This window comes from Lagenorhynchus albirostris, chromosome 6 (assembly GCF_949774975.1).
Source record: "Lagenorhynchus albirostris chromosome 6, mLagAlb1.1, whole genome shotgun sequence".
Classification (NCBI taxonomy): domain Eukaryota; kingdom Metazoa; phylum Chordata; class Mammalia; order Artiodactyla; family Delphinidae; genus Lagenorhynchus; species Lagenorhynchus albirostris.
Genome location: NC_083100.1, coordinates 9,081,204 through 9,106,641, shown reverse-complemented (window position 1 = coordinate 9,106,641; position 25,438 = coordinate 9,081,204). Strand labels below are relative to the sequence as shown.

Here is a 25,438-nt window from a genome sequence, read left to right as displayed (position 1 = left end):
GAAGGGAGTGAGATGGGTAGACTGTTTTCAGCCTCTGATGATAATGACGGGAGCCATGTTAACCTCTAGGTCAGGTGAGCTCAAAGGCAGGAGGGTCTAAGGGCAAGGACATTCCCATCTTGGAGATACTTGAGCCGCTCTGGTCTTCCTGGTTGTCTCTGGGAGGGTTTTCCTACTACGGTTTCCATTGGTCATACACTGGGGTTCCAAGAGATTTCATTCTATTTATCAGAAGGAAGCAGTACCTGTTCAGAAGTGTGTGATGAAGAAGAACCCCAGGAATCCTTGAGCTCACTACCAAAAAGTGGAGCAGATGAGAGAGATAAGGACTGTCTGGGCTGCAGGGTGTCAGGAGGATGGTGTTTCCTGATGGATTTTACTCTAGGAATACTCCACAATGAAAGCTCCAGTTAATTCTCAAATATCATTCTTCACATTTACCTTGGCTCTTTGGCCCTTGTACCTTGCAAGGGACAAGAAACCTTAAACAACTCCATAATTAGGAGATCATGTTGTTTGATTGTAGGTATCCATATATTCAGTTGTAGTAAATAGAATTACACATAGGAGAAAGAACACAGAAGTTGTACAAAAATTTGATTAACTTTAGTGGAACTGTTAGTACATTATTCTCTAGCTATTTATTATCTCCCAAGAATATTTATATTCACCTCTTCCAGCATAGAAACATAATCTTTCATTTGTGTATTATCTACAGAGAGTTGATTTATTGGTTAAGTTGGTGTAATATACTTTAAATCATCATAAACTGTTTCTTTGCCCAAATGTTTGAACTTTTGATCTTATTATAGGAATAACTCATGACTTCAAATGTTTGAGGTTCTTTGGGGGTTTTAGTTGTTTCTTATTCCATGGACAACACTCAAAGATGAAGTACAGTTGGGTTTAAGCTGATTTTGATGATTAGGTGGAGTCATGGTCTTTATATAAATAATTTGTAGCATCCTTGCCCTGAATGCCCATCAGTAGCTGTCAGCCTGATATTTCTTAATGCAATTTATCCTCAATTAAAATTTATTTTAGAAGCATAATTACAAGTAAAGCCATTATTTTTTTCCAGGAGTTGGCTTGGGACGATGACATATACAAAAATTCTTCAAATTGGCTCTACTAGAAATATTTTAGAAGAACTGAATTATAAAGTTAGGGTGGTGATCGTCCTAAGTGAAGTCAGTCTTGGAATGTTATTATTAGTAGTAACATTATAGGGAAGTCAGAGGCTTCAGACACTAAACCAGTAAATAGAAAAACTAAAGTTGTAAGGATAAAGGATAAAAATATGAAGGAGAATGTGACAATCAGTGTGACAATCTAGGCATCCAGGAAAACTTTATTCTGATTGATCTTGAGTGGAAGCAGTTCTACTTCATGGAATTATCTGCATGTTCTGGGGATCTTTGGGTAGTAAAAAGACATTAAATAATCCACTTGATATTTGTTTTTATATGGGCACCTGAAGAGATTGAAAATCTGTTTGTTTCCACAGCATTCAGAAGTTATGATCTACTCCAAATGCATAATGGCTTTCAGTTTAACAATTTGACATGTCCTAGAGAAGGCTCTATGTTCAGTTACTTGAGACAATTTTGCTTTCTGTAAGGGAATGAACTCTACAAGGGAGTCTGGAACAGTCATTGCATAACCAGCCTGGTATTTCATTTTACTTTATTTTCTTTTGTCTCATTTAATTTTATTTTTATTTTAGAGATAAAACTTATCACCAAACAATATTAAGTCAGGATTTAGTAAGGAAGTATCTAAACTATCTCTTCTGGAAGTGGACATTAGAAACTAAATCCTAGGATTCTCCTTCCTTGAGTAAGAATATTACTCTATAACACACACACACACACACACACACACGACATTTTCTTTATCTATTTATCTATTGATGAACACTTAGGTTGTTCCCATGTCTTTGGCTATTGTTTAAATAATGCTGCAGTGAACATTAGGGTGCAGATTTTGTTTCCTTTGGATTACATATCCAGGAGTGGAATTGCTGGAACATAAGGTAGTTCTATTTTTAGTTTTTTGAGGAAACTCCATGCTGTTTTCCACAGTGGCTGCACCAATTTACATCCCACCAACAGTGCTCAAGGGTTCCCTTTGCTCCGCATTCTCACCAACATTTGTTATTGCTTGTGTTGACAATCTCCTTTTCTTAAACATCAACTCTGCCATACAATGTAACCTAAAAATGGGGGTAATGTCTTATGATATTCACGGTCCCTGGGGTTTAGGAACAAATCTTGGGAGGTCATTTTAGAATTCTACCTATGACAATGAAGCTTGAGTAAATCTCCAGAAAATAACTATCCAGATGAGACATTGATTTTCCCAAGCAAATAATATAGGCTACCAAACAAATTACAACACCAAAGAAAGCTGAGCGTAAGTGTGTTAAAGAAAAGAATTTGACTTTAGAAAAGACTATAGTAATTGGCTTAGGCACTACAGGGAAGTGAGGTATACCTATTTTGTTTATTTCCTGCATATCTTGAATATGCATAGTATAGGCATACTGATGTTCAGATTAACTATAAAGTGATCATGTGTAGGAGAATTTTCCAGGAATTCTAAGGTTAGCCCTTCTTAGTACACTTAATATGTAGTTTCATTTGCAGAATAGAGCCTTACCTATTAAATTTTTAGGAGTTTCTTGGAGAAAAGAAAGGACAGTTTGTTACATAATGGTCTGAATATAGCAGTTATTGGTTGGCACAGGGAACTACTCTTGGTCATTTTTTTCAGTCCTTTTAGAGAAATATTATCAAATGAGTCATTTACTTTTGACATTCCAAAAGTTCCCCACTGAAATCTAAAGACATCTTTTGTGAAAATTTACCATTTATTAAATGAAAGTTAGAATCACACTGAGAGTACAGAGAGGAAGTGAAAGTTCTGCCAGTGGGAGATTGTGACTTTGGCAAAGACAAGCCCATGACATAGAGTCCTAAGTATGAATGGTGTCCTGAAAATGGAGTATTGTGCTCATCAATCAAGCAGAAACTAAAAAGAAGACATATGATCAATTACACGATAACAGTTATGTACTGAACAAAAGGATTTTCTTTCAAAAATTAATATGATGTCAAGTATCCTCATGAAAGTTTTGGTGAGGGACCCAAGACAAAATGTGACAAACTATATTTGCACAAATTATCGACTTTCTAATGGACCCCCATCCATTAATTAGTCTTTGGGGCTAGCTTGGATTGGGGATTTATCAAATCCATGCCTCTATCTATTTGGATCACCATCTTCTAATAATGAAGAAGCACAGGAAAATCAGGAACAGACAAACACACGAGACAAGACTTTTAAAAAAATAGACAAAAGAAAAGTGAGAATAAATGGAGTAGTGGAAGAATAAGCACATTAATAGAACATTTGCTAAATGCTGTCCCGCCAAACCAAAATGTCTGCTTACTTTGTATGTAATTGCATACACATCTTTAAATAATAAAATAAATTCAGAAATAAAACTTCAATGAAACAAGTCAGAGCTCAAGTTGTTCTTGAGATGGATTCACTTGGCAGTGGATCAGGAAGACAATCTGAGTTGTGCACAAGAAGCTGGGGTTTTGGACCAACATCTGTTGGTCCAAGGGTCCCACAAGACACCCCTAAGCAAGAGTCCTCAAGACGATCTTGGTGGGAACACCATTTGTGAAGGAAGAGTGGCCACCGTGCAATATTTGAAGCTAAAGCTGGATTTGTAGCTTGCTAAGCAAGACACATGGTGGGAGGAAGCACTGTACACAGTTTTTTTTAATAAAGGAAACTGCTGATTTTACTTATTTTTAATTAATTTTTATTGGAGTATAGTTGATTTACAATGTTGTGTTTTTACTTACACTTTTGGGACGCATGTAGTTCAGGGACTGCAGACTTTCAGAAACAGGAGTGTTTATAAATCGGTTAGCATTTAGCCATACACATAGGCTTTCTGAAGTGTATCTGGCTGATTTTCATAAGTGTAAGGCTGCAACTGATTAGCTGACTTTAGATGTGGTTAGTGATGCAAGCAGTCATTGGCCAATTGGGATGAATTTAAAACTGGTTCTGTCAATTACATTTTGCAACTTTCAAAGGACAGTCAGTTTTTCCTAGAAGGATAAGATCTTTTTATTTTATTCTTAGGGATAAAAGTAGAAAAATGAAAGTAGAGAAAGCAGAATGAGGTTCAAAAGATGGGAAAAACATGGCTCTGTCGGATCTCAGGTGTGATTATTGGAGCAGATATTCTTTTTCCCAGAAGGCAGTTCATTGTTTTTTTTTCTTTTTGGTTTTTCTTTTCTTTTCTTTTCTTTTTTACATCTTTATTGGAGTATAATTGCTTTACAATGTTGTGTTAGTTTCTGCTGTATAACAAAGTGAATCAGCTATATGTATACATATATCCCCATATACCATCCCTCTTGCATCTCTCTCCCACCCTCCCTATCCCACTCCTCTAGGTGGTCAAAGAGCACCGAGCTGATCTCCCTATGCTATATGGCTGCTTCCCACTACCTATCTATTTTACATTTGGTAGTGTATATATGTCAATGAAACTCTATCACTTTGTCTCATATTACCTGTCCTCCTCCCTGTGTCCTCAAGTCCATTCTCTGCATCTGCATCTTTATTACTGTCCTGCCGCTAGGTTCATCAGAACCATTTTTTTTTTTTTTTTAGATTCCATATATATGTGTTAGCATACGGTATTTGTTTTTCTCTTTCTTACTTACTTCATTCTGTGTGACAGTCTCTAGGTCCATCCACCTCACTACAAATAACTCAATTTTGTTTCTTTTTATAGCTAATATTCCACTGTATATATGTGCCACAACTTCTTTATCCATTCATCTGTCAATGGACACTTACGTTGCTTCCATGTCCTGGCTATTGTAAATAGTGCTGAAATGAACATTGTGGTACATGTCTCTTTTTGAATTATGGTTTTCTCAGGGTATATGCCCAGTAGTGGGATTGCTGGGTCGTATGGTAGTTCTATTTTTAGTTTTGTTAGGAACCTCCATAGTAGCTGTATCAATTTACATTCCCACCAACAGTGCAAGAGGGTTCCCTTTTCTCCACACTCTCTCCAGTGTTTATTGTTTGTAGATTTTTAAAATTATGGCCATTCTCACCAGTGTGAGGTGATACCTCATTGTGGTTTTGATTTGCATTTCTCTAATGATTAGTGATGTTGAGCATCCTTTCATGTGTTTGTTGGCAATCCGTATATCTTCTTTGGAGAAATGTCTATTTAGTTCTTCTGCCCATTTTTGGATTGGGTTGTTTGTTTTTTTAATACTGAGCTGCATGAACTGCTTGTATACTTTGGAGATAAATCCTTTGTCATTTGCTTCATTTGCAAATAATTTCTCCTATTCTGAGGGCTGTCTTTCTTCTTATTTGTAGTTTCCTTGTAAGTTTCATTAGGTCCCATGTATTTATTTTTGTCTTTATTTCCATTTCTCTAGGAGGTGGGTCAAAAAGGATCACCCTGTGATTTATGTCAAAGAGTGTTCTTCCTATGTTTTCCTCTAAGGGTTTTATAGCATCTGGCCTTACATTTAGGTCTTTAATCCATTTTGAGTTTATTTTTGTATATGGTATTAGGAAGTGTTCTAATTTCATTCTTTTACATGTAGCTGTACAGTTTTCCCAGCACCACTTATTGAAGAGGCTGTCTTCTCTCCATTGTATATTCTTGCCTCCTTTATCAAAAATAAGGTGACCATATGTGCATGGGTTTATCTCTGGGCTTTCTATCCTGTTCCATTGATCTGGATTTCTGTTTTTGTGCCAGTACCATACTGTCTTGATTACTGTGGCTTTGTAGTATAGTCTGAAGTCAGGGAGCCTGATTCCTCCAGCTCTGTTTTTCTTTCTCAAGATTGCCTATTCGAGGTCTTTTGTGTTTCCATACAAATTGTGAAATTTTTTGTTCTAGTTCTGTGAAAAATGCCATTGGTAGTTTGATAGGGATTGCATTGAATCTGTAGATTGCTTTGGGTTGTATTGTCATTTTCACAATGTTGATTCTTTCAATCCAAGAACGTGGTATACCTCTCTATCTATTTGTATCATCTTTAATTTCTTTCATCAGTGTCTTATAGTTTTCTGCATACAGGTCTTTCGTCTCCTTAGGTAGATTTATTCCTACGTATTTTCTTCTTTTTGTCACAGTGGTAAATGGGAGTGTTTCCTCAATTTCTCTTTCAGGTTTTTCATCATTAGTGTATAGGAATGCAAGAGATTTCTGTGCATCAGTTTTGTATCCTGCTATTTTACCAAATACATTGATTAGCTCTAGTAGTTTTCTGATAGCATCTTTAGGATTCTCTATGTATAGTATCATGTCATCTGCAAACAGTGAGAGTTTTACTTCTTCTTTTCCTATTTGGATTCCTTTTATTTCTTTTTCTTCTGTGATTACTGTGGCTAAAACTTCCAAAACTATGTTGAATAGTAATGGTGATAGTGGGCACCCTTGTCTTGTTCCTGACCTTAGAGGAGATGGCTTCAGTTTTTCACCATTGAGAACGATGTTGGCTGTGGGTTTGTCATATATGGCCTTTATTATGTTGAGGTAAGTTCCCTCTATGCCTACTTTCTGGTCGGTTTTTTATCATAAATGGGTGTTGAATTTTTTCAAAAGCTTTTTCTGCATCTATTAAGATTATCATGTGGTTTTTATCCTTCAATTTGTTAATATGGTGTATCACATTGATTGATTTGCATATATTGAAGAATCCTTGCATTCCTGGGATAAACCCCACTTGATCATGATGTATGATCCTTTTAATGTGCTGTTGGATTCTGTTTGCTAGTATTTTGTTGAGGATTTTTGCATCTATGTTCATCAGTAATATTGGCCTCTAGTTTTCTATCCTTGTGACATCTTTGTCTGGTTTTGGTATCAGGGTGGTGGTGGCCTCGTGCAATGAGTTTGGGAGTATTCCTCCCTCTGCTATATTTTGGGAGAGTTTGAGAAGGATGGGTGTTAGCTCTTCTCTAAATGTTTGATAGAACTTGCCTGTGAAGCCATCTGGTCCTGGGCTTTTGTTTGTTGGAAGATTTTTAATCACAATTTCAATTTCAGTACTTGTGATTGGTCTGTTTATATTTTCTATTTCTTCCTTGTTCAGTCTCAGAAGGTAGTGCTTTTCTAAAAATTTGTCCCTTTCTTCCAGGTTTTCCATTTTATTGGCATATAGTTGCTTGTAGTAATCTCTCATGATCCTTTGTATTTCTGCAGTGTCAGTTGTTACTTCTCGTTTTTCATTTCTAATTCTGTTGATTTGAGTCTTCTCCCTTTTTTTCTAGATGAGTCTGGCTAATGGTTTATCAATTGTGTTTATCTTCTCAAAGAGCCATCTTTTAGTTTTATTGATCTTTGCTATTGTTTCCTTCATTTCTTTTTCATTTATTTCTGATCTGATTTTTATGATTTCTTTCCTTCTGCTAACTTTGGGTGTTTTTTTGTTCTTCTTTCTCTAATTGCTTTAGGTGTACGGTTAGGTTGTTTATTTGAGATTTTCCTTATTTCTTGGGGTAGGATAGTACTGCTATAAACTTCCCTCTTAGAAGTGCTTTTGCTGCATCCCATAGGTTTTGGATCATCGTGTTTTCATTGTCATTTGTTTCTAGGTATTTTTTGATTTCCTCTTTGATTTCTTCAGTGATCTCTTGGTTATTTAGTAGTATATTGTTTAGCCTCCATGTGTCTGGTTTTTTTACAGTTTTTTTCCTGTAATTGATATCTAGTCTCATAGCGCTGTGGTCATAAAAGATACTTGATACGATTTCAATTTTCTAAAATTTACCAAGGCTTGACTTGTGTCCCAGGATATGATCTATCCTGGAGAATGTCCCACGAGCACTTGAGAAGTAAGTGTATTCTGTTGTTTTTGGATGAAATTTCCTATAAATATCAATTAAGTCCATCTTGTTTAATGTGTCATGTAAAGCTTGTGTTTCCTTATTTATTTTCACTTTGGATGATCTGTCCATTGGTGAAAGTGGGCTGTTAAAGTCCCCTTCTATTATTGTGTTACTGTTGATTTCCCCTTTTATGGCTGTTAGCATTTTCCTTATCTATTGCAGTGCTCCTATGTTGGGTGTGTAAATATTTACAATTGTTATATCTTCTTCTTGGATTGATCCCTTGATCATTATATAGTGTCCTTCTTTGTCTCTTGTAATAGTCTTTATCTTAAAGTCTATTTTGTCTGATATGAGAATTGCTACACCAGCTTTCTTTTGATTTCCATTTGCATGGAATATCTTTTTCCATCCCCTCACTTTCAGTCTGTATGTGTCCCTAGGTCTGAAGTGGGCCTCTTGTAGACAGCATATATATGGGTCTTGTTTTTGTATCCATTCAGCCAGTCTATGTCTTTTGGTTGGAGCATTTAATCCATTTACATTTAAGGTAATTATCGATATGTATGTTCCTATTACCATTTTCTTCATTGTTTTGGGTTTGTTTTTGTAGGTCTTTTCCTTCTCTTGTGTTTCCTGCCTAGAGAAGTTCCTTTAGCAGTTGTTGTAAAGCTGGTTTGGTGGTGCTGAACTGTCTCAGCTTTTGCTTGTCTGTAAAGGTTTTAATTTCTCCATTGAATCTGAATGAGACCCTTGCTGAGTAGAGTAATCTTGGTTGTAGGTTTTTCTCCTTCATCACTTTAAATATGTCCTGCCACTCCCTTCTGGCTTGCAGAGTTTCTGCTGAAAGATCAGCTGTCAACCTTATGGGGATTCCCTTGTATGTTATTTGTTGTTTTTCCCTTTCTGCTTTTAATATTTTTTCTTTGTATTTAATTTTTGATTGTTTGATTAATATGTGTCTTGGCATGTTTCTCCTTGGATTTATGCTGTATGGGACTCTCTGTGCTTCCTGGACATGATTGACTCTTTCCTTTCCCATGTTAGGGAAGTTTTCAACTATAATCTCTTCAAATACTTTCTCAGTCCCTTTCTTTTTCTCTTCTTCTTCTGAGACCCCTATAATTCAAATGTTGGCATGTTTAACGTTGTCCCAGAGGTCTCTGAGACTGTCCTCAGTTCTTTTCATTCTTTTGTCTTTATTCCGCTCTGTGGTAGTTATTTCCACTGTTTTATCTTCCAGGTCACTTATCCATTCTTCTGCCTCAGTTATTCTATTGATTGCTTCTAGAGAATTTTAACTTTCATTTATTTTGTTGTTCATCATTGTTTGTTTGCTCTTTAGTTCTTCTTGGTCCTTGTTAAGTGTATCTTGTATTTCCTCCATTCTATTTCCAAGGTTTTGGATCATCTTTTCCAAGATTTTGGATCATCTTTAGTTCCAAGATTTTGGATCATTCATTACTATGAATTCTTTTTCAGGTAGATTGCCTATTTCCTCTTCATTTTTTTGGTCTGGTGGGTTTTTACCTTGCTCCTTCATCTGCTGTGTGTTTCTCTGTCTTCTCATTTTGTTTAACTTACTGTGCTTGGGGTCTCCTTTTCGCAGGCTGCAGGTTCGTAGTTCCCATTGTTTTTGGTGTCCGTCCCCAGTGGGTAAGGTTGGTTCAGGGGTCTGTGTAGGCTTCCTGGTGGAGGGGACTTGTGCCTGTGTTCTAGTGGGTGGGGCTGCATCTTGTCTTTCTGGTGGGCAGAGCCGTGTCTGGTGGTGTGTTTTGGGATGTCTGTGAACTTAGTAAGATTTTAGGCAGCCTCTCTGCTAGTCAGTGGGGTTGTGTTCCTGTCTTGCTAGTTGTTTGGCATGGGGTGTCCAGCACTGGAGCTAGAAAGCAGTTCATTATAGTTCAGAATATTAGTGTGCATTATGAGAGCCCCAGGAACTCTTCCCTAATCACTGTCTCAGGATCTGTGGATGGTAATTTTCCTGTGTCTCTTTAGTATCTGGCAAACTAGAAGCTCTTCAGATGAATACAGAAGGAGATTCTGAGGAGCTAACTTCTAGCCCACCATCTTATAATGGACAAGGTAACTATGCATTAAGAAAAAAAGCAGAAACTAAGTTCTGGTAAAGAGAAAAGGATGAGAAAGGGGAAAATGGAGACTTAAAGGAAGAGTCAGGTGTAGGGAGGATAAATGAAATATTTCAGAGCAAGAGGTAGAAAAATTGGGATCAACAAGGGTTCAGAAAAGAGGATCACTAGGGAAATGAAAAGTCTTCATAATTCACAATTTTGCCCCAGGAGCAGAGCCACCAACATTTGGAAATGAGAAGTGTTCCTGTGTTATGTGTTTCTCAAAAGATGTGCCAGGAGGTCCAGAAGGAAGTACTGAAAGTAAAGAAGCTAGTGACATGATGGGTAAGGACACCTGAGTGTGGTGAGATGGGGGTGGCTCCACTGGTAACACAGACGCAGGTTGGGTGGTGGCAGGTGATCCAATCCATCCCAGTATCCTGATCTCTGCATTTGCTTGACCTGATCCTTTTGGGAATAGCAGGGAAGCAAGAGATCATTATAAAATTGTGTCTAAGGGATGGCCCATGTTGATTATATATGGATGATGTAGTAGAAATACACTTTTAAAAATGGCAGTATATTGTTTATTACATCAGTATATTACTAATAAAGCCTTGTGATTTACAATGTTTTCTATCCCTGTCACCCAAGAAAGTCAAGTGTATGTCCACTAGTATATAATAGTGTCATTTTGTCACAACCTTAGAAAGTTCTCAAAAGATAACTAGTCCTGTCACTTAATTGTCAGGAGAAGAGACTTCAGATCAACTATTCTTAACCCAGCACATATTTTTGATAGATGTTCTCCAGCATGTCACTTGTTTATATAGTGATCCTATTAAGTCTTAAGAACTAGACAGATATCCCTGAGTAAACTGAAGTACATAGGTATTGAAGAACGTTTTTCAAAGTCCCATTAAGAAATAAAAGAAGACCCAGGACTCATCCTGGACTCTCACTTCTCAATTCAGTAGGTTTAGTTCCTTTAGAAGGAAGAGACAGATGATAACCCAAACATCTTTATAAATTCAAGCCTTTTGCAGTATGAATCATCCTAAGATTTATAACTTTTATTTATTCATTTTTGTTTCCTCACCACCTGTTTTTTCTAGATACTGTGGATCTTGGAAACAACTCTACTTTGGGAAAACCCAAGAGGAAAAGAAGTAAGAGTGTATACAATTTTACTTGCTTTTGGTATTAAAATGAGTTTTTAAGGCCAGTTTCATTATTATAATTTATAATAATAAATATTAATAATATGACAGCCCCATAAAGATGTCTATATCCTAATCTCTGGAACGTGTAATCTGTTCTCTTACATGGCAAAAGGGATTTTACAGATATAATTAAGATAGGGACCTTGAAAGGGGCGATTATCCTGGATTATTGTGGTGCATCCAATATCATCAAATGGGCCTTAAAAAATGAAGAAGTGTGTCTGGCTGCGAAGAGAGGGAGAAGCGATTATGGAAGATAGTCACAGAGAGATGCAATATTGCTGGCTTTGCAGATGAAGGGGAGGAAAAAGGAATATGGGTGGCTCCTAGAAGCTGGGAAAGTAAAAGAAATAGATTTTCCTCTATAGCCTCCAGACAGGAATGAAGGCCTACTGAAACCTTGATTTTAGCCCAGAGAGACCCTTGTCAGACTTCTAACCGACACAAGTGTAAGACAATAAAGTGTTTTAAGTCACTAAATTTGAGGTCATTTGTTATGGCAGCAATAAAAGAGTAATACAGAATTTTTGGTCATTGGAAGTGGGGTGCAGCTATAATGCATTCCTGAAAATGTGGAAGTGGCTTTGGAATTGGGCAATGGCCAGAGGGAAATTGGGTTATAAGAAGAACTTTAAGTAGAATGATAGGGAATGTCTAGATTGCCTTGAGCAGTTTGTTAGTAGAAAGGTGGTGCTGAAGACTCTGCTTGTGAGGACTTGGAAGTGAAGAACATGGTAGAGAAAACCTATATCATATTAGAGAATGTGTAAATTGTCATGAAACCACTGTTAGTTTAAAGGTGTCACTGAAGGAAATAAGGAACATGTGTTTGGAAATTAAAGGAAAGGGGATCCTTATTATATAGTGGCAGAAAGCTCAGTGAAATTCTATCCTGCAGTTATGCAGAAAGCAGAATTTTCTGGATATATAGCTAAGGAGATTTCTAAGTACTATGATAAAGGTGCAGCTGGTTTCATATTGCTGCTTAGAGTAAACTGTGAGAGGAAAGAGATAAGTCAAGGGAAGAACTGCTAAACAAAAGGAATAAGAACTTGATGATTTGGAAAATTCTTAGCCTATTCAGATTGCAAAAGATGCTCATATTAGGAGTGTCATTGTCAGGAAAATGTGCTCTGCAGTGACAACCCAGAGTGTGGCTGTATAACTTTTTGCTAATGCCCCAGAAGTAGTGAAAATTCAGGGTATTCAGTCATATAAAATGTTCTTTGAAGAGGTTAAGTTTGTGACCCATAGATACCTTCAACCATCTCAGCAGAAGTGAAAAATAGATATGTGAGTATACAGGAAAGATCTGTAGAAGAGACTGTTGTCTAATGGAGGAGATCCCCATGACATACATCAGAGATTGATAAGATTCTTGAAAACTTTATACCAACAGAAACAGAGATGTCCTTTTTCTAGTCCCTGGAACCTGTAATCTGTTACTTCACCTGGCAAAAGAGACTTTGATGGTGTGATTAAGTTAAGGGTTTTGAGATGTGGAGGTTTTTCTAGATTATCTGGGTGGCCCCCATCAAATCACAGGGGTCCTTAAAATCAGAAAACCTTTCCTTCTATGGAGAGAGGATATTTGACTATAGAATAATGATCAGAGAGATACAATGTGGCTGGCTTTGAAGATGAAGGCAGGGAACAATGAGCCAAGAAATGTGGGCAGCCTTCAGAAGCTGGAAAAGGTAGAGAAATGAATTATCCCCTACGGCTTCCAGAAAGGAACAGAGCTCTCTGGATTCTTTGATTTTAGCTCAGTGAGACTTATATTTTTTCAAAAATTTTGTTGTTTTTAAAATTTTAAAATATATGCTCTTTGTAAATTTTGATTGATGTATATCTTTCTAGATTTTTCTATGCATGTATTAACACATGTATATCATATACTAACACATTATATCATAAATCTATTCTTACTGTTACATTTCCTTTAGTTTAAAGCAGTATATCATGCACAGACATTATAAACATTTAACATTTTGCCAAACTTAATTGTAAAAAGTTTCATTTCATTCTGCTTTAATTTGCATTGCTCTCATTTTTGTTGTGGTCAAGCACTTTTCATTTGTTATTGGTTGTTTGTGTTCCTTTTTCTAAAAATGGCTGATGAAAATAAATAAATAAATAAAAATGGCTGGTGTGTAAGCCTTGCCCAGTATTGCTATCTTTTTTTTTTAACCATGCTGAAGAAGCATCGGAGTATATATATATATATATATATATATATATATATATATATATATATAAAATTTTGCCTATGTATGTGGTTACTATTTTGTCTCATTTGATGTTATTCTCTTAGGCTTGTTTATAGCATATTTTGTTCTAGAGAAATTTGAAAATTTTATGTAGTAAGATCTATCAAGGTTTTCCTTTATGGCTTCTAGGTTTTGTTTATAATGTACAAAGATATTTTCCATCTCAAGATTTTTAAAATATTTATATTTGCTTCTAGAATATTTGAAGTACTTAGTGCTTTTAAATGCTTAAAGCTATTATTCACATAGGATTCACTTCTTTGTGTATGATGTGAGATAGTAATTACAAGGAATAACACCAACACTTTTTTTTAAATTGAAGTATAGTTGATGTACAATATTATATGTTACAGGTGTACAATATAGTGATTCAGTTTTTAAAGGTTATATTCCATTCATAGTTATTATAAAATATTTGCTATATTCCCCATGATGTACAATATATTCTTGTAGCTTGTTTTATACCTAATAGTTTGTACCTCTTAATTCCCATCCCTATATTTCCCCTCCCCTCTTCCTTCTCCCCACTAGTAACCACTAGTTTGTTCTCTATATATGTGTCTGCTTCTTTTTGTTATATTCGACTACTTTGTTGTGTTTTTTTAGGTTCCAAATATAAGTTATATAATACAGTATTTGCCTTTCTCTGTCTGACTTATTTCACTTAGCATAATTCCCTCCAAATCCATCCATATTGCTGCAAATTCATTCTTTTTATGGCTGAGTAGTATTCCATAGTATATATATACACCACATCTTCTTTTTCCATTCATCTGTTGATGGACACTTAGGTTCCTTCCATATCTTGGCAGCGTAAATAATGCTGCTGTGAATATTGGAATACATGTATCTTTTCAAATTAGTGTTTTTGTGTTCTATGGCTATATGCCCAGGAGTGGGATTGCTGGGCCATATGATAATTCTATTTTTAGTTTTTTTAGAAACCCCCAAACTTTTTTCCACAGTGGCTGCATCAACTTACATTCCCACCAACAGGGTAGGAGGGTTCCCTTTTCTCTACGTTCTTTCCAATTTTGCTGTTTGTATTCTTTTTGATGATAGTCATTCTGACAGATGTGAGGTGATGTCTCATTGTGGTTTTGATTTTCATTTCCCTGATGATTAGCGATGTTGAACATTTTTTCATGTGCCTATGAACACCAACATTTTTTTCTTCATGATTTTAATGCCCTTTTGTGCCTTTTCCTGTATTCACAGATCTGTGTCTGACTCTACTCTGAAATGCTGGTCAGTTTATTTTATTTTTTTAAATAGAACTTTATTAGAATATAATTGCTTCACAATACCGTGTTATCAAGTCAGTTTAATTACAGTGCTTTAAAGTAAAATTTTCTATTCCTACTTGTTATACTTTTTTTTTAACAAAGAAAAAAAGTAAAAAAATATAATGAGAAGCAAGAGAAAAGGAGGTTTCAGAATTTCAGTAATTCTGGCTCCCTCACTGTGCATGAATTTTAGAATCAATCAAGATTTCCTCTTAATAGCTCCCCAACTGCACTGGAACTTTGAAAATACATTCAATTTGGAGATAAATTTGGGTAGAAATGAGGGTTTTACATGGAGAATGAACTACTCATTTATTCAGATCACATTTTATGTTCTTCAACAAAGTTTTAGTTTTTTAAATAGATCTTGCACATTTTTACTTTCCTTGTCAGCTTTATTGAGCTATAATTTTCTATAATAGCACTCATCACTGTTAAGGTATGATTGGATGAGTTTTAACAAACTGACCTCGTCAATTCTTTAAAATTTGTTGAAAGTTCCTTTGCATCCTAATTTACGTCAGTATTTGTGAATGTTCTGTGCCACTTAAAAATAGTGTGCATTGAACTATTTCTTGGGATCTGGCCTCTCCCCATAAACAGTCTTTATCAAGCACAACTTTGTTGTTTGGTTCTTCTAAATCTTCTAAAGTAGCTTATATTCTTTCTATCAGGTTTCTATTTAGATGTGGTAAGTTCTCCCACATGGTTGTGTATTTGCCTCCTCACTACTCTGTTGTGTTACTTTAAATACTTTGAGGCTATTCATGACTGTATAACTTAGTGGATTTTTTCCTTTTATTATTATACAGTGTTCCTCTTTATCCCTATTAATGCTTTTGATCTTAAATCTCTTTTTCAGGGTGCTGATAGTGTTCCATGAACTTTTATGTTTTTGAGGGTTTTGACTCCCTTTGCATTAAGCCCTTTTTTGCAGCTTTGTTTTAGGCCTCATGTAACAACACTTAGCTTTTTCTAAACTTCTCTGATAATCCTCATCTTTTAATAGTTAAATTTTATTTGTTTACATTTATTCTGATTCCTAATATATGTGGACTTATAGATTCTATATCACTGTTCATCTTTATTTTTCTGTGTTTTTGTGTCCTTTCCTACTTTCAAATGAGCTGAGATAGAATTCTGTATTCTACCTTTTTTCCCTGCTGGTTTGGCGATTAGAGATAAATTTCTGTAATCTTTTGAACCATGCCCCAATCCCCAAAGATGATAAGGATCTTAGCATGGATTCACTACAGGTTGACCATCCATCTCTACCATTTAGCTATTGTTTAACATTTTATTTTCTTTTAATTACAATTTTGAAACTATTAATATTATGATTTTTGCAGTTGATATTTACTTAAATTAAAATTTTTAAAAATCATTTTATGTAATCATTGTTTCTTTTCTTTGATTTTGCTTTTTGTCTAGCTGAATTAAATCCTTTGGTTCTTTTATTGAGTGGTCTCTAAGTGGTAAATTTTTCAAGTGTTGTATGTGCAAATTTGTCTTTTTTTTGATAGACCCAAGGTTAAAATTTCTAGGTTGACTTTTATTTTTCATTAATAAAGTGTTTACTACATTGTCTTCTAGAATCTGTTTTGTGACTGACTGATGCAAATTCCTCTTTTATTGTGATTGTCATTTCTTGGTAAATAATCTGTCCTTTCTCTCTAAAAGCTCTTTCTCCAACACTGAATCATGGAAAATTTAAATTTAGAGAAAACTGGGGAGAATTTTACAGTAAACACCAGAATACTTTAACATAGTTTCACAATTAACATTGTACTATTCTTGCTTTATCAGATTTCTTTCCATCTATCCATTTCTCTATATATCCACTAACCCATCTTCAAGTTTGAAACATTTCAAAGTTGCAGACGTCAGTATACTTCTCCCCAAATACTTCAGCCATGTACATCATTAACTAGAGTTCAATACTTGTTTGCAAGATAAAGTTTATAATGAAATGTACAAATACTAAGTGTACCATTGATGAGTTTTAATAAATGTATTCTCCCATGTAATCCAAATCCTTATCAGGATACAGAACATGACCATCATCGTGGAAGCACTTATGCCCTTTCTGGTATATCCTTATCCCTCACTCATCAGTGGCAACCACTATTCTTATTTTTTTTCATGATAACTTAATTTGGCTTGGTATAAAACTTTATATATGATTTTAGAGCATGTTCTCTTTTGGTGTAAGGTTTATTCCACTCAGCATAATGTTTTTGAGATTTATCCATATTGTTGAATATATCAGTAGTTTGTACCATTTTGTTACAAAATAGGTTACATTGTATGGACTATACCATATTTTGTGTATACTTTCTTCTATTTATTGACACCGCAAGTGTTTCCAGTTTTGGGCTAATATGAAAAAGTTGCAATGAACATTCTTGTAGAAACTTTTCTGTGGCTCTATGCCTTTATACCTCTTGTATAAATTCCTATAAATGAAATTGCTGAGATATAGGCTAGGTGCATCAGTTTTTTGTCTCCTTAAACGCACATAGGGGTTAGTAATATGGCACACACAAGCTGCCCAAGTTGAGGAACACCCCCAGTCTTAGAAGGGGGTTACTAGCAAACCTGCACAAAACTTATCCATGAGGGAGGCATTAGCTGGAATTTAAGAAAATTTTACTATTCTGGAATATTTCTAAGGAGGGAGACATTCTCTATTTTATATTGGTCATGAAACAAATCTGCCCTCTGACCTGGAAGGCGACACTATCTCTAGCTTCCAAAGCTGTTAGCTTTTCAAACATCCTTGAAAAGATACTCTCAGCCATGTGGAAATGCCACAGAACCACCCTCCCCCCCACCAACAAATTCACATCACACATCAGATTCTGGCAAATTTCCCCATGAAGATACCGTTCCACCAGCCACCCTGATTAATCCAACCAACGTAGGCTAGGGCAAAGTCCATTCAATTTATTTCCTGCTGCATTTAACGAATTTCATAAACCATAAATGCCTTAGGTCTCTAATGACCACCCCTAAGGTGTAATTCTCCACATTTGCATGAGAGAGGCAGGTGAATGCCTGGCTTTCACACAAGAAGTACAATCCCAAGGGCACACATGGTGCCCCTGGAAGGGAAACATTTACAGTGGTTGAGGTCCCCTAATGGGACATACATCAGCCAGGGGGAAGGTGGACAGTATCTCCAGGGTGGGCCCCTGGCCAACTGTAAGCCTTAAAGTTCCCAGTTCTGTTCATTGCGTCTAGTCCTTGATTTGGAGGGCAGACATTTCCTGAGGACAGTCCATCTGATCTGTCCTCTTTGTCCATGACACCAACCAGATGGTGTTCATTCTTCACCCCCCACCATAGAATGGCTGAGCATGGGGGTGGGGGTGATGTCTGGAGGGACTCTGCATGGGATATGCAGACGCTGGGACCAGCTCCTTTTCTTGTATCTGGTGAATAGTAGATTCCGCATCTTTGTAGTGGGAGAGCTGTACCAAGCATTTTCCTTCTGGAGGAAGGATTCAGAGAAGTTCTGAAAGATGGATATTATTAATGTACCTCCATCCCCTGTACCTTCTAGAGCTTATGGGATTCCCTCCTCAGATGCCTGGAGTTTTCTTCTTCCTTCACTGCTGCAAAATATGTGTATAACATTCCAGTGGCTGGGACTTCATATTTCTTTCCCAATCATTTCTTATTCCCACTCAGACCTTTCATTCAGAATAGTCAGATACAAGTGGGGCAAAGACACTTTCATAAAATAACCAGAATTAAATCTGAATCCCTTAGGCCCTCAAAGGCTGTGCCTTCCAGGCTGGTTGGGGAAAGAATGAGGCATCATTCCCAGGAATGTTCAAACAGAATCCTGTATTTTCAGAATTGGCCTGTGTAATACTATTAACCCCTCACCGCTTTTGTCCTGATCATTATCCAGGAAGGAGCTGATCCCTTTCTGGAGGCAGCTGCCTTCAGTAACCAAAGGTGCCTTACAGAGGTGTATGGACAGGAGATGAGGGTTGTGGGCCAGATAGTCAGTGCATTGTGAAGAGCTCTTTTGTTAAAGGGCACATCACTGTCAGACTGTAGTGGTCCGGGCAGCCAGGCTCAAGATACCCGTGACTTTCTAGGGTCACGATGGTACGGCCAGAGTCAGCTGGTCTGTAAGCAGAAGTATAGACCATGTTGCGGCACCGCCCAGAACCCCAAGAGCATCTTGAAGCCTGGTCAGGCAGGAGCAGGTAGAGGCAAAGCCCCTTGCAGTGTGGCTCCCCCGACGTGGGACAAATGGGCCAGCTTCTAGCAGGAGTCATGAGCCTGGCGATCAGCCATAACACCTGCGTCAGAATCGTGATGTCAGCCTCCGTCAGTAAAGACCAGGCACCTGGGCATTCCCATGAGGGGCCCAGACTGGTCAATCAGCACCACGGTTCATTTCCACAATCACTGCCCCATAGATCAGTGTCCCTACTCTACCAGTCTGTAGTTTTCCACATGAACGACCAAGCATGTAGCTTATGTGCAAAAGCCCAGTCATCTGACTTCCGCCAACCAGAGGAGTGACCACATCGGCTTTGGTTCTGCCAAGCTGACTCTGAGGCCAAACAGCCACAGTGGCCCAGTGGACTTTGGCTGTCAGCTTAGCCAAGCATCAGTGCACCAGACCCAGGCCTCTGGGGAATCTTGGTGAATTGAAGACCTCAGTGAGGCTGACATTTGCTTCAGGCTGTGAAGTAGAATAGAAAGCCAAGGTGCCACTGGGGCAGTGGCTGCATTCTCTTTTTTTCTTTTCTTTTTAAATTGAATTAATTAATTTACAATATAGTATTAGTTTCAGGTGTACAGCAAAGTGATTCAGTTATATATTTTTTTCAGATTCTTTTCTATTATAGGTTATTACAAGATATTGAGTATAGTTCCCTGTGCTATACAGTGAATATAACTTGTTGTTTATCTATTTTGTATATAGTAGTAACTGTTAATCCCATACTCCTAGTTTGTCCCTCCGTACTCCTTTTCCCTCTGGTAACCATAAGTTTGTTTTCTATGTCTGTGAGTCTAGTTCTGTGTTGTAAATAAGTTCATTTGTATCATTTTTTTAGATTCCACATATAAGTGATATCACATGATACCTGTGTGTCTCTGACTTACTTCACTTAATATGATAATCTCTAGGTCCATCCATGTTGCTGCCAAATGTCATTTTGTTCTTTTTCATGTATGAGTAATATTCCATTGTATAGATATACCACATCTTTATCTACTCATCTCCTGATGCACACTTAGGTTGCTTTCATGTCTTGACTACTGTAAACAGTGCTGCTATGAACCCTGGGGTGCATGTATCTTTTTGAATTAGAGTCTTCATCTTTTCCGGGTATATGCCCAGGAGTGGGGTTGCTGGATCATATGGTAGATCCAGCATTCTTGAATATAGCATTTCCATTTGAAGAGCAAGGCTTTTTGGCCCTTCCTGCCTTGTAAGTCAGCACTGAGCTACTTATCCAGCACCAGTGGTCTTCGCACATTCACACATCTTCATATCACACACAAGAAAGCAAAACACAACACAAAATCCACTCTGTTTCCTTAAGTCCTCTGGGAATTTCAGGCACTATATTAAACATAAGTGAGAAGATTTGTGTTACAACTGCAAGAATACAGAGATTATTTAATGGCAGTTCTCCATATTAAAGTTGAGAATGCCTCCCAACTTCAGAGCATTTGAATTTACATAAGAACACTTGAAAAGGGAACAAATTGATATTTGTTCAAGAGAAAGTCATCTCCTATAGTCTCCAAATCTACGCAGGGTAAAATATAGCTCAAAATCAACCTCACACTGCAACACTGGTAGTTAAGAAATTTGCCCCATTCTTGTGAACTAAGGTCTGAAAAAAATACTTGAAAACTACTGATATGTAAGGCTTTGAGAATTATATTTACAGCTCTAAGTAATTAACTTTATTATGTTTTTTTTTAAGAAAAAAAGAAAGGGCATTCCTGGTCAAGAGTAAAAATGAAACATCAGAGAAAAATACCTCAAAAAGGTAAGCAGCAAAGTGAAGTAGTCACACCTGTTCAGTTTATAAGGCACTGCTTATTGTCTTCTTGCAGCCTGCAGTCTCTTGAGGACAATAATAGTTTCCTAGCTACTATGTCAGTCAGGATATAGGCCAAGACACTTTAATAAAGAAGCCCAAAAATACAGTGGCTTCAACAAAATGGTTTATATCTCACGTGTGTAATAGTCCAGAGCTAAATGCTAACATGACACTGCCATCCTCAATATGTGGCTTCTTTCCTAGGTCAGGAAACATTGATTTGGAGAGATGTTCTAAAGGCTAAATGAATAAAGCAGACTGTATGTGTATGTGTGTGCATGTATGTGTGTGTTAAAGAAAATATATATATAAGCATTATTTGTTTTTATATCTCTATAAATCCTTATTTATACATATTTATCAATCTATATATAGAGGGAGACATAGATATAGATATATAGGAAAATCAATGTCAGTACATCCATAAAAATATATGCAGTAGTTGAATTTGGTCATTGGAATATAGGTGATGTTTACATTTTTATTTGTGTTTTTTAAAGGTATGTGTATATACTCAAAATATTAAACATGTTCAACTATTGTAATAGAAAAGTGTCATTTAAACAGTAAAATATGCAAAAGAAAAGTCTGACAAGTTAATTGTGGCTATCTCCAGATGGTGATGTTTCATGCAATTTTTATTTTGTGAGTTTCCAATAACGTGTATATATTACTTCTAATCAGACCCCTGAAATCTTGTTCATTTTAGTAGTGGTTTAAGGAACAACTTTTCTCTAGACAATGAGGGCTAGACTTCATTTTCCACATGATTTCCGATTTTGAATCACTAGATCTATACAAGATTTTAGAGTCCAATTAAAATTTATTAATTTTCACTAATCTATATATCTTACATTCTTGCCAATTTACATGGCTGCGCTATTAGTGAATGTGTATAATATTGTTCAGGAAGAAAGAAAAAAGTGGTTGCATCCATTTTAAGAATGTTTATTTTCAAAACACTAAATATTTGTATTTAATCATTATGACATTTTCATTTAGGTCTGTGTGTCCATACATAAATTCTAAACTACTTTTTTCCAAAGTATAATGAAATTTTGTATGTACTTTAAAAGTGGTCCCTCGTAAGTAGAGAATGCTCTGGACACCTGCTTGAGATCCCTTGCCATAACTTTCTTTCTTGTCTAGGTGTATAGTGCAGGGGGGGGTTCAGAATTCAAACCCATATTCCCTCACTTGCTTTTTTTTTTTTTTGATACTTCTGAATTGAACTCTTTTCAACACATGTTCAGAGGTAGATTGATACATTTCTTATGTATTTTTACAATTAGACAGCCATAAATTATGGTATTGTACTTTGTAATACACAGCTTATAAAGCACTTTCAAAAAACTTTAACACTTGATGTTCTGTGATAATATAGAACAACAATAGTAGGTCTATGTTATGGAGGAAGAGACAGGGACAGAGGTTTGAGTGGATTTTCCTGGGTTTCTGGCTCGTAGTTGATGTTTTATTTCCACTATATTATACTCGCTCATAAAATTCCTCGCTTGCTTTTCGTTTCACATGTCAGCTGCTGTTTGCATAACTCTATCTTTTCCCCTGCCTACCCCTAGACAACAGCAACGCTGCTGGCCAACTGGCCTCGAGTGGAAAGAAGGTGAAAAGGCATCTGCAGGACCCTGCCAAAATCAGGAGTAAGATTGTTTGTGCCACTTCTATTTTGCCCTGGGGGTCAATAGAAATTTTGCTAAAGTTTTGAGGAACACAGATCTTCGTTAATTTTTTACTAGTCAAGCTTACCAGTCAAGTTGAGAGCCATGAAATCTTTAGAAAGCAACCCATTTGGAGCCAGGATTGTAAATTGTTTGCATTTATATCATAGCTCTTAACTGCCCAGGACCTAATTTTTTTTTCCTCTGAGTTTTATCTGTTTTTCATGAAAATTCCTTTACCTTATATTATTGGTTTATTAAAATGGCTAGTTTTTATAAATTGTAAACAGAAAGTAAGTTCATTCTCTCATTCCCCTTTCAAATCTACCTTCTAGGTGAGTTTTTCCTATCTTGGGCAGGTCATAGCATTTTTCTGTTCCCTTTTCACAGGAACAAGAGTCTTTTTCCAGTTATTGGGGTCCTTTCAGGCCTGGTATTAAAACTTAAGTATTTTCTCCAATTCAAAGCACCTCCCTGCCTTCCGCCTGAGCAAGCTTGGTCTGGAACACCTGCAGTGGAGAGGTGGCATAATCGGGGTCTTCTCTCATTCTCTCTTGGCTCTACTCCCACTCAAGAGCTGCTGGCTTGAGCCCATTCAGGATTGGGGAAGTGGATGAGAGAGGAGAGATAAGAGTGTGGAAGTGTCTTACTTGACAGGGACAGCTGTGAGATGACACTGGATAAGGAAAGTGCACAAACACTAGCTCTTTCCTCCACGAGATGCTTTCATTAACTCCGCAGTGAGGGAAGAGGCACCAACTTGACTTTTTTGGAAAGAAATGTAGCCTGGATATGAGTGAAGAGCTAGGGCCGCCATGACCTGTTCCACTAATACTTTGGACGGTCGCATAGGTGGTTCGGTGCACTGCCTTTGGACGTAGGCTGTGAAGTAAGGTGACCAACTCGACCCGGTTTGCCCAGGACTTTCCAAGTTCTGCCACTGAAAGTCCTGCATCCTGGATACCCCTTAGTCCTGAACAGACTGGGGCAGTTGGTCACCCTTTTTGGCACTTAGTGAATTGTTCTCAACGGCTGGGACTTAGTTCTACTAAGATTTTGAGAAAACAGTATTAAATTTAAAATTGTCATATTTACTTCTAGAGGTTAATACCAAACATAACAATTTTTTTTAAAATAACCTTACATTGTAATCTGACTGCCATAGTATTTATTAGGGTTTGTTATGGGGTTTCAGTGTTATTAAATGGGCACTAGAGCCTGGGGACACAGAAATAGTTAAATCCTGCCTTGCTCAGCCAATCTGTTTTGAAAGTAAAATACAATAGCGCTATATTATGAATTAGTGCGTTTTAAGCACCAAACCTCCTTTTACTAGAAGCTCCAAAGACTAGAATGGACTTCAATGTATTTCCTTTTTCTCCCTACAAATATTAGGCCTAACAGATTTGATGAAAGGTAAATCCAACATACCTACTACCCAGGAAAGATATAACCAGAAGCAACAGATAGAGACAGAGAGCAAGAAAGAACTCTGCATTTGCTGGCCTGTCCAAGGTTGTAATCAGAGCTTTAGTGCCAAGCCAAACTGGAATATGGGAGAGGCAAGGAAGAGATGTCTGGATCTCTTCTTACTGGGCTGTGAGCATGGACCTTTAGAAGAGGAGAGAGGAATGAGAAAGAGAACCAGAAATATCCTGGTCTTCTAGAGTATTCCACCACTTTGGCATCTTGGGTGAGAGAGGAGGTGCGGAGAGCCTCAGAAAACCATACCTGGCTGGGTGACCTGCTATTGCCTAGTGAACCCACCTTACAGAAGGAGAAAGTGAGAGGGAGTCAAAAGATTAACTTGCCTCTTTAAGAACTGCAATTCTGTCTTGTTAGTGGTTCTCCTTAGCCCACGGCTATACTATCCAAGTCTTCTACTTTCTTACGTTTAGACATTTCTTTAAGTTTTAAGATTTCTTAAACTTAAGATTTCTTAAGTTTAGAAATCTCTGTAGGCCTCTTGTCTGAGAGTCTATTATCTTGTTAAATAACAACAGGGTGACAACTTGCAAAGTTGTGACTTGTTTGATCTTCTGATAAGGTCTAGTCATCAACATTTGTCCCATGAGGCCATTTTGATCTTGAGGAAATGAAAACCCTCTCAGTAACTGCTTAGTCTAAAGACCAGAAGATGGGATTATTTTTCCAACCAATGCGTCCGTTTTGGGTTTGACTGAAGGAAAGAGCCTTTTTACTTTGCTGGTCTGATACATGCTCATAATCTGCTTGGAGTTTGCAACAGTTAGGAAGGAGTAGTCTGGAAAATATTTCTTCCTGGGGTCTGTATTACCCCACTCAGCACCATCAGGTGGTGGCCATTTGATGGTAGGCATTGAACACAGAAAACAGGAAATGAATTTATCTTCCTACCTTAGAATATAAAACACATGTGAATGATAGCAAACATACTGAGATGCATGTCCACCATCAATTAACTTGTAAATGGCAGAACAGCCTCTGCTGCAACATCTACTGAGTCAGTCCTTAATTACTATTTGAAATCAAGGTTTTGGAGGACTCAGTTCTACCCATTCTCTTGATTAGACTCTTGTTAGTTTCTTCGATTCTAATATCTTTGTCTAAACCCAGGTGGACAAAACTCTTGGTCACATTACTAAAACTGTCAACACAAATGTACAAATAACTTCATTCTAGGTGATGTGCAGGACATGTGTCTCACCTGTGAAGCCCACCATAGGGTTTCCCTTAACTCACTTCCTTTAATTGTACATTAGTAGATGTACAATTTCCATCTATTAAGCACTCAACACATGGCTGCTTGAGACATAAATAAAATGCTGATTTCTATTATTTGTTTGTTTTACTAATGTGGGACAATGAAAAGTAAAATATAAGATGAGTCTAAGATTTGCCATCTAATTCTTCGTGCTTAAGGACTAGGCATTATATATTT

The 25,438-nt window shown here is 36.9% G+C and overlaps 1 protein-coding gene across 2 annotated transcripts in view; it reads left to right on the top strand.

Moving 5' to 3' along the window:
- LOC132522025 (nuclear body protein SP140-like) overlaps positions 1-25,438 on the top strand; it is a 75,831-nt gene that overhangs the window by 37,811 nt on the left and 12,582 nt on the right. For both annotated transcript variants that reach the window (XR_009541024.1, XM_060151890.1), the window contains exons 11-16: positions 233-313; positions 9,901-9,987; positions 10,203-10,319; positions 11,090-11,143; positions 20,720-20,785; positions 22,420-22,500. Coding sequence is in view for 1 of the 2 variants with exons in the window: in XM_060151890.1 (XP_060007873.1) it covers positions 233-313; positions 9,901-9,987; positions 10,203-10,319; positions 11,090-11,143; positions 20,720-20,785; positions 22,420-22,500 (486 nt within the window). In the remaining variant the exon portion in view is untranslated. The remainder of the gene's footprint in view (positions 1-232; positions 314-9,900; positions 9,988-10,202; positions 10,320-11,089; positions 11,144-20,719; positions 20,786-22,419; positions 22,501-25,438) is intronic.